At 45.8% G+C, this 16,757-nt stretch overlaps 1 protein-coding gene across 10 annotated transcripts in view; it reads right to left on the bottom strand.

Moving 5' to 3' along the window:
• The window catches only part of LOC144144358 (pleckstrin homology domain-containing family G member 5-like), a 609,370-nt gene that overhangs the window by 14,116 nt on the left and 578,497 nt on the right, over nt 1-16,757 (bottom strand). For all 10 annotated transcript variants that reach the window (XM_077675777.1, XM_077675773.1, XM_077675771.1 and 7 more), the window contains 9 exons: nt 12,736-12,891; nt 10,755-10,907; nt 9,029-9,124; nt 8,898-8,948; nt 7,695-7,955; nt 4,780-4,929; nt 4,092-4,229; nt 2,984-3,109; nt 171-413 (listed from right to left, as the gene is read on the bottom strand). In XM_077675777.1, coding sequence (XP_077531903.1) covers nt 171-413; nt 2,984-3,109; nt 4,092-4,229; nt 4,780-4,929; nt 7,695-7,955; nt 8,898-8,948; nt 9,029-9,124; nt 10,755-10,907; nt 12,736-12,891 — 1,374 coding nt within the window. The remainder of the gene's footprint in view (nt 1-170; nt 414-2,983; nt 3,110-4,091; nt 4,230-4,779; nt 4,930-7,694; nt 7,956-8,897; nt 8,949-9,028; nt 9,125-10,754; nt 10,908-12,735; nt 12,892-16,757) is intronic.

The raw sequence follows: 16,757 nt of genomic DNA, 5'->3' as shown, positions 1-16,757 counted from the left end.
TGCTTGACAGCACATCCCCTCGACCATGGGTGAAAGCTTTGGTCGCATACCTGAACACACAAGAAGAGCCCCGTGTTGGGTAAGCCGCTTCTGGAACTGTGCCCATCGCCGTAATTTCCCTTTCAAGCGCTCGGTCCCTACGCAACGTACACCAACAACGCCTGGCTCACCTGCGCCCTGCGGATTTGGTCCATGAAGCCTCTGGGGTCAGCGGTGTACAGGAGGAAGTAGGAGGCGGCCACCCCGAAGTCGTTCAGGTAGATGACGATGAGCCCACTGTTGTCGCGCAGCTCGTAGGTGACGAGCCGCTCGACGAGGAACGGCTGCCGGATCACCTTGACACGATCGCCCTTTTTGCTCAGCGACTTGCAGACCAGCAGCACGTCCGTGAACAGGAAGCAGTGGACGTCCACCTGCAGGCCCCCAAGACAACACACTGATCCACAGTCGGCACTGGCGACATGCACGGAGCACAGAATCTCAACACTCCAGCTGACTTGGCAAGGAGCCCACCATACCCAACTTTGAACTGCAACAAAGGTAGCCCAGAAAACAAGAAGGCTAAAGCTGCCACAAGCAACAATGACTGCTTTTGACAGAACCATACAGGTAAGACAACAAGCGAAGCCGTCACAGCAGCAGAGGCAGCATCACGACAATGTCATCTCAGTAGATTTCTTTGAATCGAACCGACAACTGAAATTAGTCAAGTATATGTGCTATAGCCCAAGAGCATTACCTGAAATGCCTTACACCCAGGTGCCCTTGTGAACGATGTTGTGGAACATCAAAAAATGCATTTTTCAGCTCCGCCAAAATTCTGTAGGCTACCCAGCCATCAAGATCAATGCTGAACCACGGTGCAGATGGCTTTTATTTGCTCATGAGAACCAACAAATGCTACTAAAGCATGATTTAAACTAAAGAAGTGACAAGTGATGGCATTTTTGTATGCACCTTTACTCTTGAGCCCCATCTGCATAGAAACTTTTGATTTTATGCCAATGGGGGGTTCTACTGATTTATACAGAAAACAAGGCCAATTCAGCAGAGACGGAAGGTAGCTTTTATTGCCCTTGGCGGAGCCAAACTACCCTTTGGAGGCGCAATTCCCAATGGTCTCATCACGCCAGCGGCGTGATGAGACCATTGGGAATTGCGCCTCCGAGACGAGACCACTGAAGTTGGGAATACTGCCTTTGCGGTCCAGACACGTTGCTTCTGCAAATGTGCCAGTTTCTGATGCAACTGTCGCCAAGTTGGCATGGCCAAAATGGCACTGGTTAAACAAAAACCAGCTAGCCAATCCCAACCAAAGGTGATGTCTACTCTGCTACGAGTGTTGATGATGATAGCACTGAGCACAACATAGCCAAAACTGTAAATTTTGGACTGAAAACTTCGAGATCTGCATAAAACTTGAGGTGGAAAATCAACATGATAAACTCTAGAAGTAAGCTTTGTATTGCATGGGTTTTTACAGTACGTAATATGTCGGCTTTCACAAGCACCAACTGGCACATGCTCACGAAATTTCAGTTGTCAGTCTCTTTAGTATATACAGCTGTTGCGAACCTTCCTGCACAGCCTATACATCAAAAAGTGACCCCTGATTGGACCTATGGTTTTGAACTAGCAAATAAATGGTTCTAAACTAGCAGATACAGTTGAACCTCGTTATAAGGGACATGGATGTAAGAGACAAATGGGTATGGGAGACACTATTCACCCACATGGTTGGCTGCCCTATCTTTCTTATTAAATTGACCTCTTTTATAACAGACATCGGATGTTGAAGACAGTTGGTTATAAGGGACAAGCCATCCTTGAACTTTAATCAATAATCTCGCTTGTAACAGACATTTTAACTTCAGATGCAGTGCCACCAGTCACTAATTGCAATTGCTTCCATTGTGGAAACACAGCTGGACAACAGACGCCTTCAGTTGCTATTTATTATAACTTCAGCAAACACACAATGGTTCAGTCAGCTATGAAATGATGATGAGAAGCCCTGCCAATGGAAATGCAACTTACAGAAGTGGTTGAAGCTTACTGCCATCCATTGGAGTGCGACCTCACAGGCGGGCTCTCCCACTCGCGTAGCTCCCAATCAAGAAGCATCGCAGATGTTGTGTCCTGCAAGCGTAATGAATAGCCTGAGCACACAGCGGAAGAAGCTGTGTGCTCTGGCTATTCATCAGGCTTGTGAACTCAACACCAACGATTCATTTTCCACAAACAGTGAAAGGAAAGAAAGCTCGTAGAATCGGTTGTAAAAAACAGTTTAAATACAGTCATGATGCAAACAAAGATTCACAACTGTTTCATAAATTCTGGGAGCCGAACATCAATTAGAATGAATCTTTTGCAACATGATGTAGCGTTCTTTTGAGCTTATTTTAGTCATATGGTGCCCACATTGAACTAGGGTTTGATTAGTAGGTGAAAACATGGTTCCCTGCTTAAAAGAGACAGAAACTGCTCCCCAGTACGTGTCTCTTATAAAGGGGTTCAACTGTAATCCACTACAAAATTTAGTACTTCAACCAAACCACTTCAGACTAAAATGGCCTGACCTCTACAGTTAAAAGAAGTTTCACATGGAGCAAAAAATCTTGCAAGAATTTCTCCCCAGCTGCTGCCCATTAAATTTTTTTCCCAGCACATGTGGCACCTATGACACACTTCCCAAAAAAAGATTCAACAGCTTCCCAAGGGCAGCCAGGGCAGGCGTTCCATTCCACGGCAAAGTTTCACATTTGGTATGTGCTGAAGAGCCCTAGTTTTAAATGCTGAGAAACAGAACACCACTGCGCATCACCATTACTGAGCTATGGTGCCTTTATTTATTTTTATTATCAACTAACAGCTACTAATGTAGGGAACGAATGCGGGATCCATGTTCGAGAAAAGTAAGTTAATAAGCAGTGTGGATTCTCCTACCACTCTTTGGCATTCAACTGGGGATTCGAGTGATCACCTTGCTTGAACTGCCAGCATCCTTCATCTTGACGCCTGATGTCTCAAACAAGAGCTGCCGGTTCTGCTGGTTCCCGCAACTCGGCATGGGGCAGGTCAGATCCAACACACAGTGGGCCTTCAGCGCCTGCAAAGAGACCGCAAAATGGGCAACCAGCCAACTGACAAAACAGGCTGCATTTTCTAGCACAGGTTTTAAAGATTTGCACGTCACCAGAGAAACTTCCACACTCGCCTTCTGTACTATGCACCTTTTCTCTTTATGCAATTAACTGCATTGGTAAGCAGTACCTCCTGAGCACTTTAACCCTTTGAGGGTCAAATTTTCTCGCCAAATGCAATCCCCCGGGGTCGATTTTTTTTATTGCTGATTTAAATCCTTCGGATGAATCTATTTCGAGAAAAAATTGTAGTAATTTTTTTAGGGTGACCATAAAGTGACAAAAAAATTATTTATGTTGTTACATATATGTGGTTTATTCATGAGTAACACAATAAAAATTATAAATAAAAACAAGAGAGTCACAAGCCGGCACCTTTTGAGTGAATCAAAATCAAATAGACATCAGTTTCGCGGGCGCAAAAAGCGGGAAGTGCCCGGACGACGATACCAAAACCAGCCGCTGCGCGTGCGGCCGGATGCGGGAGCGATAGACGGCACACCGCTCATAAATTACAAAAAAAAAGGGAGAAAAGAGCCTCATCAGTTTTGCAGGCGACCTTGGTCAGTGGCAGGCGCAATAAGTGAGAGGCGCCCGGGCGCCAGGTAGGCGATACCCAGCGCACCCCTCGTTAGCGGATGCACAAACGATAGCTGGCGTGCTGCTGAAGTAAATTATAAAAAAAATAAAAAGAAGAGCCATCGGTGCAAGAAAAAAATTTGATGTATTTCCGAAGTGTGGCAGCACATGCCAAGCAAGAGAAGTTTGCGAAAAAGGCACGCTTTTTGAAGATACAAGCAATGCCGTACATGTACGTTATTGACCATTTTGAAAGTGTTTGCCGATGCCATACATGTACGGCCGTGACCCTCAAAGGGTTCATGGAGGCCAAGTCCTTTGGGCCCAGTACGGCAACGCTCCAGGCACGGCTGTGTCAACCTGACTCACCTTCTCGACCTCATCGTTGTTGATGTCGAATGGGTCGTAGCTCTCAATGCGACTCGTGATGGACTTGAGCCTGTCTCGTTCGTGCAGGTGTCGTAGTTTCCCATCCACAGCGTACACAAAGGCCTCCACGCATTCATTCTGAAAGAGCACCGAGAGAGAGCAAGACACGGCCACCGTAAGGCACTGTCCCATTACAGGCTTTGCACCTCATTGCTCCTTACTTCCATCAGCTGACGAACTAGGAGAGAGAAAATTGTCAAAAATAGAACGAACACTCTGCTTTTAGCATGATAACAATTACTAAAGAAAGCTGGCAGAACAGTGAGAGAAGGAGGCTGTGCAAAAGGTTCTGAACACATTTGTTCACACCTGCCTGCTGCAGTCTTTCACTAATTCCTCCACACTATTAAAGCTTGGTGTGGTGTCGATAGTTTGCGATAAAACAATTTTTAAAAAGGCACAAAACCTCACTGGTGAGCTGCCAATCTCTTCAACTAGTGCATCAACGCACAAGGATCAGCCCTATTGCACTGCTCAAAATTCTGTTCATGAACCCCTGGTCATAACAACTTTAGATATGTAAGTAATCAGGAGTTCTTCAACAGCGAAGCCTGTGCTCCTAAATCGGCTGTCACCAAGTTTGTAACAAGACGTTGCATGAAGTATCCCAGCAGTTGCACGAGCTCACCATTTCGACCAGGGCGGCCTTGGCTTCCTCATCGTCAGTCTTCTTGTGGATGGCTTTGAGAAGCAGCGGGTACTTGGTGAGCCGCTGCATGGGCTTCACAAGGAGGTCCGTGAACCGCAACCGCTCGCAGTCTTTTCGGGCTTCGCACCACTGCGATGCAAAGGTATGCAATGCTACATCGACAAGCAAGCTGCCTGGGCGCAGGCGCCCACTGTCTCTCTATGTATGCGCACAGAGTCTTGACGTGAGCTAGTGTATACCAGAGCTCTTCGATGTAGGCAGTTGGGAAACTCCACCTCGAAAAACGGCCCGACCCTAGAACTTCCTGTGCTTTGAATCGTGCCTACGGTGGCACCACCGCAAGCACTATCCAAAAAACACAATAATTATTCAAACTGACAATTTAAGTTAATGGTAAACTTTATTTTAAAGGTGCATAATTTCTCATTTTTGTAATTTCCTAAGTTATTCATTGCTTTCTTAACTGCGGTTTCTTGTTGAGATTGTTTCTGTGCCTGCGCAACTGCCCCGACCGATTGGCGCTTGTGCGAACACTCCGGAACAACATAGATGCTACCTGAAGTACTAAATTTGCAGTTGTCCCTTGGCCTACACCACACTGTATGCCAAAACTAATCCAGTACAGTGTAACCTCGATGATACGATTCTGGGTGATACGAATTTCGGGATGATACAAATTTCTGAAAAGTCCCGGCGAAATTGCATTGTTAGCTATGGGAAAAATTTCGGGTGTTCCGAACGGACCTGCGCGGCCCGGCGGATGATACGAATGAGCCGGCGAGGGGCCCGACTGCTGAACGAGCAAGTGACGGCTCTCTCTCCCCTCTTTGTCGCTCTTTCTCTAGAAACGGCCGGGCCGTTGTTTTCTGCTTGCTGACACCGCCGCGAAACCCCGCACGCTTCTCGCGCCGTGGCCGGCTGCGGCCGCAAAGTGGCGAGGCCGCTCGAGCGACCGCTCCTAACCGCTCTTTAAAATGCCGCTCAAGGCAGACGCTAAGTTGCTTGTGCGGTAAAGGAGCTGATTGTGCATGCAAAAACGGTACTATAAAACATCATCCACGGCGCTAGTAAAAGCGCCCATGAAATATCTGCCGGGGTGCTAAGCCTAACCATCTTCGGCGGAGCTAAGCCGGCTGCCTCGAGCGCTTCGCAAGTCGTCAGGCTCCTCCTTCCTGCCGCGTGCGTCGTGCGTCATTTTCTGGTTGAGGTAGGAGCTACCGCGGGCGCGAAATCGTCGATACAGGCGTGAAAATACAGTGCGCGCAAAGCCGAGGTGTGCGAATCGCGTGCAAAAACGCACCATGCGGTTCACGCTTGACTTGCGGCATGTAGCGAGCTTGGGCACCGCGAGTGAGGTGACGAGCGCGAAGCGTTACGCGCTCCAGAAAGGACTGCTTTGCGACGTGGGGGTAAAAAAATGCAGAAGAAAATCACGAATTTCTTCAGGCGAAAGTAAAAAAAGAAATACATGAAAACTTTTTTCAGCGCTACATTTTTTGGTCTGTATTGGTTCATACGAATTTCGGATGATACGAATATTTTTCGCGGTCCCGCGAGATTCGTATCATCGAGATTTTACTGTAGCTCTAAATAATCCTTTCAAGAGTGCCTAAAGCCGTCAAAGCGAACTTTTTGCTCTTTTTTTGCCGCCAGACGACCGCAGATGACATGCAGCAGACGACACTGCGCAGGAGACAATGCATCTTACTGACCACACCGTCGCATCTTTTTGCTAGTCTTGGTTCGAATGCACATACATAGAACACTTGCGTGGTTGAACACCTTGGGCTTCTTCGACACAACAAATTTACGTAAGCACCCAAATACCATTTTTCACTCAGGTCGTCGAGCTGCAAACCATGTTGTACAGTTTATTTTGTCACCAACAGATGGCGCCACTGAACGGAAAAAAATCCAAAACAGTGGACCAACCGTGGGGCCACTTTCTGAAGCATGTGGCTGATGGGGAGTTTCGCAACTCCTATATCAAGTAACCCTGGTATATACAGGGCGTTTCAGGGAAGACAAGTAATTTTTAAAAATAGGCTTTTGGAGGTACAATTGTTTTTCTTGCACGAAGTGATCAGGGGCCATGGCGGATGCAATAAAAAAAGTTCTAATTGTACTGTAATTTGTACTCTGTACTCTGTGAGCTGTACTCTGTCGGGGAGTGACCATGCGGCACACGTGCGATGACGGTGCAAGGGTTGTTGTGCCATCTGCGATGGGTTTCTAGGTTGTTGTTGTTTTAATTCTGTTCCTGAGTCTGCTACGGCGTGCCAGGTTAGCCCAACGTGCCGTTGCCGCTCCAATAGACCGAAACATGACTCAACTTCGGCAGCACTGTCAGCAGCAAACAAGGTTGTTGTATCAATGTTGTATCCCCTTTTTACCTCTATCTGCCATCATGATTTTGAAACGCGTCATTTCTGTACATTGCGCAGGCTGCTGAAAGTGCTCCCTCCATGTGTGATGTTACTCTCAAATGGCTGACCGTGCGGGGCCTTCGTCTGCAGACAGGAGCGATAGTCCTTCGATTCTGATCCGATTATGAGCAGAGCTCAGATTTGCATTCTGAGAGTTTCTCATCCAAGAAAGGGCTGCGAGTTCCACAGCGTCAGATTGTGATGTTGAAACGGTAATGTCGACGTCCTGGAAGTGGGCACAGCAAACTGAAAATATCTGGAAGAAAGGCGATTTCTCGCCCTTGCTCTTTCCTTTCGACATGTTATGCTTCGGACGCTATCATAGTCAAATAAATCCCTATGCTCCTTCCCCGATATTCCAGAAACCAAGCCGACAGGGGGGGTGCGTCATGGCCAGAAATTCCCTGAAACACCCCGTATATGCACCGAGCAAAACTGAAGCCCTGACTCCTCCACTGAGGGGCTCACCGCCACGTAGGTCTTGAAGAGGTCGCTCTCAAGGCGCTTCTCCTTGACGTAGTGCAGGCAGGTGGTCTGCTCGAGGCAGTACTTCATGTATGGCTGGAAGGTGTCCTCAAAGCGCAGGAAGCCCTCGCGCAGCCGCACGGGGTCCAGCAGCGAGCGCTGCGCCCGGGCTGCCGCCAGGGTGGGCAGCAGGCAGCCGTCCCACAGCGCATGGTTCACCTCGCACACTTCCAGGATGTTGCTGAACATGTGCTCCGTGTCGATCTGCACAGGGGGCACAGGCCGACCTGCCTCGAGACTGCCCAAAAGAGCACTCCACCTCCCACTGCTGTGCACGCCATGCCAGGCACTAGCCGGCCCCACCCAGATTGTTGGCAACTTGTGACATTACATATTTAAAACTGCAGAAAAAGGTAAGTGAAAGTTGTGGAGTACCATCTGCAGAAACTAGAGAAAACCATTAAAATCTGTTCTGTTTGTCAGGAGCCCCATTTAATAAGATATACTAGTATCAGCTTAAGAGCCCAGCTTAAAAGTATCACACAAGCGAAGGCTGTTGCTTTATGTAAGTGGCAATTGCACCTACTGTGAAATACCAAGCAAGCATCCACGCAAAATTTGGAGGCTATAGCAAAAAAAAAAAGCAGGGCAGGGCACTTTTTTGGCTTTATGGTGAACAGTTAGACAGGGAAAATCAGTGGGTGGAAGCTTGCTTAGATCAATCACAGAAGCAAAAATGGCAGCAATTTTGCATTGCCCTTGCTACTTGATAATTTTTTTTTTCCAAGCTGCTTCTAGAGCTAGGCCGTCACTGTGACATTATTCAAGCCCGGCACTTGCTTTACAGTAAGCAATAGCTATCCAACAAGAGCCTTTGCTTTAGGGGCACATTTAAATGAGGCAATGCATGGCACCTGCTTCATCTTAGTGGGCTCTTCCTGCAACCTCCAGTTTATTCCGTCCTACTCCTTTAATGGCAAGTTGCTTACATCGAAATTTCAGTCTAAACTACTTGTGGATGAAAAAGCCTGTGTGATAAAATTTAAAACAAATATTTGATGCTCCATCATGCAAAGCTGCGATGAATGCCCAATCAAAAGCCTCCAACGAGCCTTCCATTATCAACACACACAATGCCTTATCCCGTATGCCTCGTCCAGCCAGCACAAAACATTCTGTTGCACCCAGCACGAAGGTGCCACATACCTCTTGGAGAATGCGCTCGCTCTGCAGATTGCACAGGCACGCCAGGAATAGCTGCAGAAACGGGAAAGGTTTCAGCAACACACAACGGGCGTGAACCAGAGCAGGCTGTGCATGCACATGTCGGCACTCACCTCTGTGATGACTTTGAGGGTGCGAATGTACGACACTTCGGTGGATATGAGCTCCCAGATGGCATCCTGCTGGTTCCGCACCCGCTTCGGCAGGGACTGGTCGGAAAAGGAGAGCAGGCATGGGGGGGGGGGGAGGTTGCCTTGTGGAGGAGTCGGTTTCCCTGCCCCACAGCCAACAACTATCGAATCCCGTAAGTAGCTAGCCAGCATTTAAAGGAGCCATGAAGAGAAAATGAAAGTTGGTTTTATTCGAAAATTTCGTGTTTTATAGTGCCCCCAGCGCTTGTCCGGATACAAACGATGCTTTATTCACTGAGAAATTAAACAATTTAGGTTAAAATTTTGATTTTCCCGCTCAATCGTGCGTTTTCGTGGTCCCAAGTGACATCACAGGAACCGACCGCTCTGCAGCCTAGAATACCTTCATTCACGCATCCGCCGTACAGGGTAGAGACACGTATACGCTGGCGCCGCCATTTTCAGTTGCTCGCTCGCCGCCGAAGCAAGTCATTGTGTCAGAACCGCTCTAAAATTATCACCGCAAAGCGGTTTACTAAAGAATTTTGAATCATATTGTCTGTTTCGCGTTGCTAGGTCTCGTGGGAAACGAAAAGAACAACGCAATGAGCACGTTGGCCCAATCGCGGCGGCACGGGACCGATTAAAGGTTGTCTCCACCCTGTATAGCGGTGTTGGTTTGTTTCCGCGTTTCTTTACGTTTCCCGAACCTAGATGGCGCCACCATACCGTGGCAAGCGTTTGGTTTGTTTTTGCCCATATTTAAACGTGGCTCATTTTTTTTCTGGGAGAAAATATTCGTTCCCTGAAACAGTGCTCGCTCGACAAATGTGGTCACGTAAGACACCGTTGCTTGCGTCAATCGGCCAGTGTCGTCTGAGACAACCCCCAAGCCCCGTAGTGCTGTGCAGCTAAATCAAGCATGATGTGCGCAGTACGAACAGCAGTACGCATCAGTACTTCTATGTTTACATGTGCTTTCGTAACTTCCACTGTTTGTCCCATCATTCTTATTCCTTTGTAAAGAATGCGCCCTAAATTTACGCCCAAATCGCTCGTTCGGCTACCTAATTTGCGTCTACCTAATTTGCGTCTGCTTCTGCCGGCCTCCGCCAATCGCAGAGCTGAGCTCATGTGACATCATAGGTTCAGTTGCGGGAAATGAGCTGGTGGGTCGCATGGCCATTTCCTTTTTTCATAATTATGTAGCTTATTTGACCGAAGTTTACGTTAAAAGTGGTGTCAGTATGATTCTAACGAGGCAATCTTTTGAATGAACCAAACTTGTGTTTTCTCTTCATGGCTCCTTTAAACTGCCATGCACCCTAGAGAAGGAAGTTGCATGACCTCACAAATGCCTGGTACCCTAATGGCTTTTACTACAACGAAAGCACACTTTTGTAACATTAAGAGAAGAAAAATATTCTTGGTGTGGTCATAAAACGTGCTGGACAAACTTGGGTGAACTAAAATTAGCAGTACCATGTACTATTTTGAAGGGTGATTACATTATAACTTGAAAAGTGCCAGCCTTTTAACTGAGGACTTGCTTACACAAGCGGCAGGGGCTTCAAATAGCCAATGCCAAAGGTTGGGGGAATGGTGACAAGTATTGCCTGCACACTTTTGTTACCCAAACCTCTGACTTCCCAGGAATTGCCTAGCCGATCACTGAAGCAGCAGAGGCAGCATCGAGCCAATGGCTTACCTCGGGGTTGTCAACAATGCAGGTCCAGTTGTCTTCCAGTCGAAACTTCTCGTCGGATGAAGAAGGTCGGAAGGTAAGCAGTCCCGGCTGATTGGGGATGCCATTCTGGTCGTAGCTGTTGAGCAGTTCCGTCAGGGCGCGCATCTCTTTGTCCTGCAACAGCAGCAAGACAAAATGAGGGCTCCCATCGCACGGCTCCCTTTTAATTAAAAACACTTCTCCAAGTTGGAAACCTACGGAGTGGAAATTCCCACCAACTTCGACTGCAGCCATACCCTTGTGCATGGTCACAGCAAATAAAGCACCATATCTAACTTAAGCCCCAAAACCAAACATGGTGCACAAGTACCGTAGACTATCACAAAGACAAAACAAAAATAAGTTCGTAGCTATCTCGTATAGTTTTCAAGCTATCAAAACTAGTCTACTAATTAGTTCATCCCTTAATTAAGGAACTACTAAAGCTTAAATTTCTTCAAATATCTGTGCCAATGAATTCAGAAAGGTGTATTGTGTGCAATAAAGCTGTCTGTTCATTCTTTCTGGGCTCCGCAGATAAAACAAAATTTAAAAAGCATATACACATTTTCAGCACATGTACATTTTGTACTCGGATAGAGCACGAATTTTGTGCCATTTGTGGTCATATTTACTGAGGTTACAGAAATAAACAAACAGCTTCATTGCACACATATACCTTTGTGAATTCAGTAACACAGATATTTAAAGAAATTTAAACTTTATTAGTTCCTTAATTAATAAATAAACTAATGAGTAGGATGCCATTCATTCACAACTTCAAAAATATACAAGATGGCTACAAACTGATCTCTGCTTTTACTTTGTCATAGTCAGCCGTACTTTTGTGCCAAGCCTCGTTAAATTCCATGCATAAATAGCAAAGCTAGTTTTACTCATTATGTCCCCTCTTATTAAAAATGCCCTAGCCGTGCCAGGCGTAGGTTTCTGTCAGCGATTCATTCTGAAATGTGGCAGCACTAGGAGCGATGAAAATAACCCACATGACATGAATGAAGCTCAGACAAACAATGCCTCTCCTTTGAAGACTGATTTCGAAACGCACTTGGCAGATCCCAGATATAGAAAGTACCCCCTGGGAGCTTCGATGCAAAACGCTAGCAAAGATGGAAAAGCACGTGCACATTTTTGCCTACCTGGCTCCCTCAAAAAGCCCTGAAAAAAAAAGAGCTCCCAAGGAGCTTCTTGGATTGTTAGTATGTGTGGCAAGCCTACTTGTATGCTTATTGGTGGTTCCCAAATACATCAGGTTGTCCTCGCCTATTGACGTTAGTTGACCTGGTGCTGCTCATCATTCTGAATTCTTTTTTTTTTCCTCGTTTTCTTGCGTGACCGTTTAGGGCAGATACGCTGCTACTTACAGATGAACATTACTAGCCCAGCACACTTGCTGTTTCACAGGTGTTAGCAGATTTTGCAACTAGGCCTCCACGCTTTCTCATTACAGTCATACTCTGTGCTTCCCGTAGTCTTTGAGGAGCAAGTGGCCCTGTTTAGATGATTTGTTTTTGCAATCTAAATGCATCAGGGGAGTGTTAAAGCTCCATGGCATCCAAGAAAGGTATTTGTAAGCAAGCCGCTTCAAGATAACCAGGGAGTTGGGAATCGGGAAACTGTGGCCACAATTTTTTCTGGTTAGCTATAAGGTTTATCTCATGCTTTCAGCTGACGAACATGAGTACTGGAAGCACGTGACAAATTTTTACACGAAAAACAATTTCCGGTCACACTTTCCCACTTCCCTGCTATGCTGAAAACCGCTTGCCTGGCGTCACGAATTTCGTTTTTCCTTGCACCATCGTCATCACTAGCAGCCAGCTGATGCAGCCTGCAGGCCTCTCCAACTTTCCACCACCCAGGCTCACTTCTCCCTCCTCTCACTAGCCTAGCAAGTGCATGCACCCAGATGAAAAAGTTCCCGTGAAGATGATGCGGTGCTCACGGTCTTGGATGAGTTGAGGAGAATGCCAGTGCGCTTGCCGAGCACAGGCTTTGATTTGCTGCCTTTCCAGCCGCTGTCTTGACTAGTACCACTTATGACGCTTGTGTCGTTCACCAGCTCGTCCGCCGACACAGCGCCCCGCCGCCCTCTTTGGCTCTGCACAGTCGGGACAAAAATACACGTCAACACCTGCAGAGGCGAAGAATTCGCCGACCACAGAAACACACCAACAAAGTCTGTGCCATGCACACACTAACAAGGACCTGCACACAGGATTAGAGAGAAACACAAAAAACACACAGAAATTCAGAGAGTATACCCGGTTGCAACTTAAGAACGGCAACGAAAGTTGCCACTGTGCCTTGCCACCGCAGCCGGATGTTACTCCGCGCGGCACAAGTAGTGCGTTACTGGGACTATTTTGAATGCCGCAAGAGCCGTTTTAGTAATTTTTTGGATTTATAATGCTTATAAACCACTGCAACGACGACAACCAAACTACGTGAGGAAAGGCAGACGATAACACTCATTCATAGCAGTCTCCTTTCAAAACGCGCGCGGGTCCGTCGCTTAGGCGGAGTGATACCGTACATGTGCTATTGCCGTTCTTAACTTGTTCCCAAGTATAGTCTACTATGCATCATCAGACATATAGCACTCCTATGCCCCTTCTCACATTTTGACAATTACGCTGTTTTGTGCAGACACATAGTATTACTACACATCTGGTGCTTTTTCACGCCTTTTTTTGTTTTGTATTTTTTGGCTTTGTTATTTCTGGTGTGTGATTTCTGATTTCATTAGTTGACTTTTAGAGTTTTTCTGACGTTCTCATTTTTCGGGTTTCCAAACTTTTCTCCAACTAATAATTCCCATTCACACTAGTATAGCGATCAAACATGTTAACTTTACCAATTATGCATTTTTGTGCATAATTGGTTAATTATGCGGCTGAGTACCTGGCAAAGAATGTGAACACATTTATAACTAAATAGCAGTGCCACGGCAAACCACAAGAGGGGAGGAAGGCGTGCGCATGGCTTCTTCCCTTTGTCGCACGCACTGTCTTAGCAGCGCCGTAATCTGTTTATCATGTTGCAGCAACTCGGCAAAACCTCCACTCTAGCGGGACATACCAGGCACAATGAGAAGCAATGGCGCAACTTTGACAGGGCTTGCTTGCAAAAGCGCTGAGTAAAAAACAAAGAGCACATTGAACCACAGCAACTGATCACCTAACAACACTGCCTTGGTTAAAAGCGGGACACACAAGCACACTTTCTGAATATCCACAATATTTGCAAGCTGAAATGCAATCTGACATTATTGAGCGTGATGACTACAGACTGGATTTTACGCAAATGCCTATTTTGCTATTTGCGCTTCTATTGAACCACTTTGATACATGAGCATGAATTAGAGGTTAAGAAGGGCTTTTATGATGCTTTTATAGTGCCCATAAATGCCTATTTTGGTGTTTGTACCTAAATGCCTATTTTCAAAATTGGCGTCTGTTTCCCATATCTTCCCATATTGAGGCTCACCTCGAATCAATAAATTTCTTTAATAACCACCAGCACGGCTTTCGAAAGCACTTCTCATGCGAGACCCAACCAGCCGAATTCACCCACGACTCCTACAAAACATGGATAATAGCCTTCAGATGGATGTTATATTTTTGGACTTTTCGAAAGCTTTTGATCACGTTCCCCAAAACCTGTTACTTTGTAAACTTTCTTCCTTTGGTATCTCACCGTATATTGTATCCTGGATAGAACACTTCCTCACTAACCGTAAGCAGTTCACGTCTGATAATAATTACGACTCCTCCAAAGATAACGTATCATCAGGTGTCCCTCAGGGCGCAGGCCTATCACCTCTTCTATTTTTAATATTTACAAATGACCTCCCAACAAGCATACAAACTAAACTTCAATTATTCGCAAATGACTGCGTCATATACTCTGCTTTTCTGATGGAGGCGAAAAGCGAAAACGCCCGTGTGTACGAGATTTCGGCGCACGTTAAAGATCCCCAGGTGGTCAAAATTAATCCGGAGCCCTCCACTACGGCGCGCCTCATCGCCTGCGTTGCGTCGGCGCGTTAAACCCCACAATCAATCAATTAATCAAGCGTCATATACTCTGCCATTTTGTGAAAACAGAACTAAACTACAGCAAGACCTTGACACAGTTGCACTATGGTGCAAAAAATTTTTGATGCCATTAAACCTAACAAAATGCAAATCGATAACATTGTCCTGTAAGCGCGCCACTGTTCATCACACCTACTTTATCGATTAGCTTCCTCTCGACACGGCCACATCATACAAGTATCTCGGAGTGCACATGTACCCGTCTCTATCATTCGCGCCGAACATGCGGTCCATCTGCTCAGACGCTCTGTGCACACTTGGATTCCTTCGTCGTAATCTACAATATGCATTTCCCGACCTTAAAAAACTAGCATACCTAACCTATGTGCACCCAAAGCTCTAATACGCATCGTCCATTTGGAATCTATCCCAGGCATGTCTAATCAACGAACTATAATCAATAAAAAATCGCGCAGCTCGCTTTATAACCTCACAGTTTTCTAGAAAGACCAGCGTCACCGCCTTAAAGCAGTCCCTCCACCTGCCATCTCTTGCGCCACGCTGCATCGCCTCACGCCTATGCCTCCTGCACACTTTCTTTTGCGCCCACAATCAAGGCACGGACTTTTAAAGCCTCCAAACAGAACTTCTTCCCGCATTTGTCATTCAAACCCCATTGCACAAATTAACGGCCGTACATCCGCGATGAACGACTACTTTTTCCCCCATGCAATCAAACTGTGGGATCACCGTCCCGGCAACAGTGCTGGTATACCTGACCGGACATCATACCGAGAAAAGCTGGAAACCCACTTTGATTCCATTCAATAACCAAACACTATAGACAGAACATGCCAAAAACACGCAATGAGACTTAACGAATACTCATTCAACACAAACTGCTATAGGTACTCATTTTGTCTGTTGGCCACTAATGAATGGAATAAACTGAATCCGAATGTTTCCAGCACTACTGAATTAGCAAAGTTTCTAACCCTTGCCGAAAATGAACTTTGTATTATGCAAGCAGAATCACTTAGTTGATTCTCATTTGTGTGTTTGTGTGTATATTGTGCCCGGCGAAGTATCATTTTATCATATTCTTTCCACTGTGTATAATTGCGTTTAAGCAATATTTAGTTGAATTCAGGAGAAGGGAAAATACCCTGGTGATTCTTGATCATGTTTTTTTTGTGTGTGTATAAATTTGCCCTCACTTGAATTACTTTCCCGTATTGTAATTTATTGTTATTGTAGTTTCTTATTGTTGTGTTTCTTGATGCATATGCCAATGTGTCAACCATTATTCAAGTTGTTGCATTTAATTTCTTCCAAAAACTTTTGTTTTCACTAATGTTTTATGCTTTCCTTAATCTGAAAACTTTAAATGATCCGATTCTGTTTCATTCTGTACTTTATCGCAATGTATGTGCCTGTATTGTGTACTTATTCAAAATTTTATGTTCACGGCCTTCCTCCTTCCTGCTAAAACCCCTCATGGGAATGGCAGTATGTCAAAATAAATAAATATACTGCGTCAGCGTACAGTATGTATTTATTTTCACCAATTAGTTCCTGTTCTTGAATCTAACACCCAGAGAAAGTGTTCTTTTATTGTTTTGTTGTTATTCCGCATGCTTATTACCGTGTAATGTGTATTCTTTGCCTACATCAAATTGTACACTGTCACTGCATATCTGTTGCCCCCCCCCTATGTAATGTCCTCGGTTCTTAAAGGATGCAATAAATGAATTGAAATTTTTGTGCCAGTTTTTGTTGTGTCGTAACTAAATTGTGTCAGGCAAACCTAAGGTAGCACTTTTTTTTAATCAGTATTCTCAAGTATTCCTTTTCGTGCCTGTTTCGCTATATGCGACGTGCGAGCAGGCGACAATGAGCGGTGAACATGAGTGCGAGCAGAGTGCTT

Source organism: Haemaphysalis longicornis, unplaced genomic scaffold, assembly GCF_048455015.1.
Source record: "Haemaphysalis longicornis isolate Haplotype H1 unplaced genomic scaffold, Haemaphysalis longicornis Haplotype H1 scaffold_7, whole genome shotgun sequence".
Taxonomy (NCBI): Eukaryota; Metazoa; Arthropoda; class Arachnida; order Ixodida; family Ixodidae; genus Haemaphysalis; species Haemaphysalis longicornis.
The sequence above is the reverse complement of the archived record's forward strand: the minus strand, read 5'-3'. Positions and strand labels throughout refer to the sequence as shown.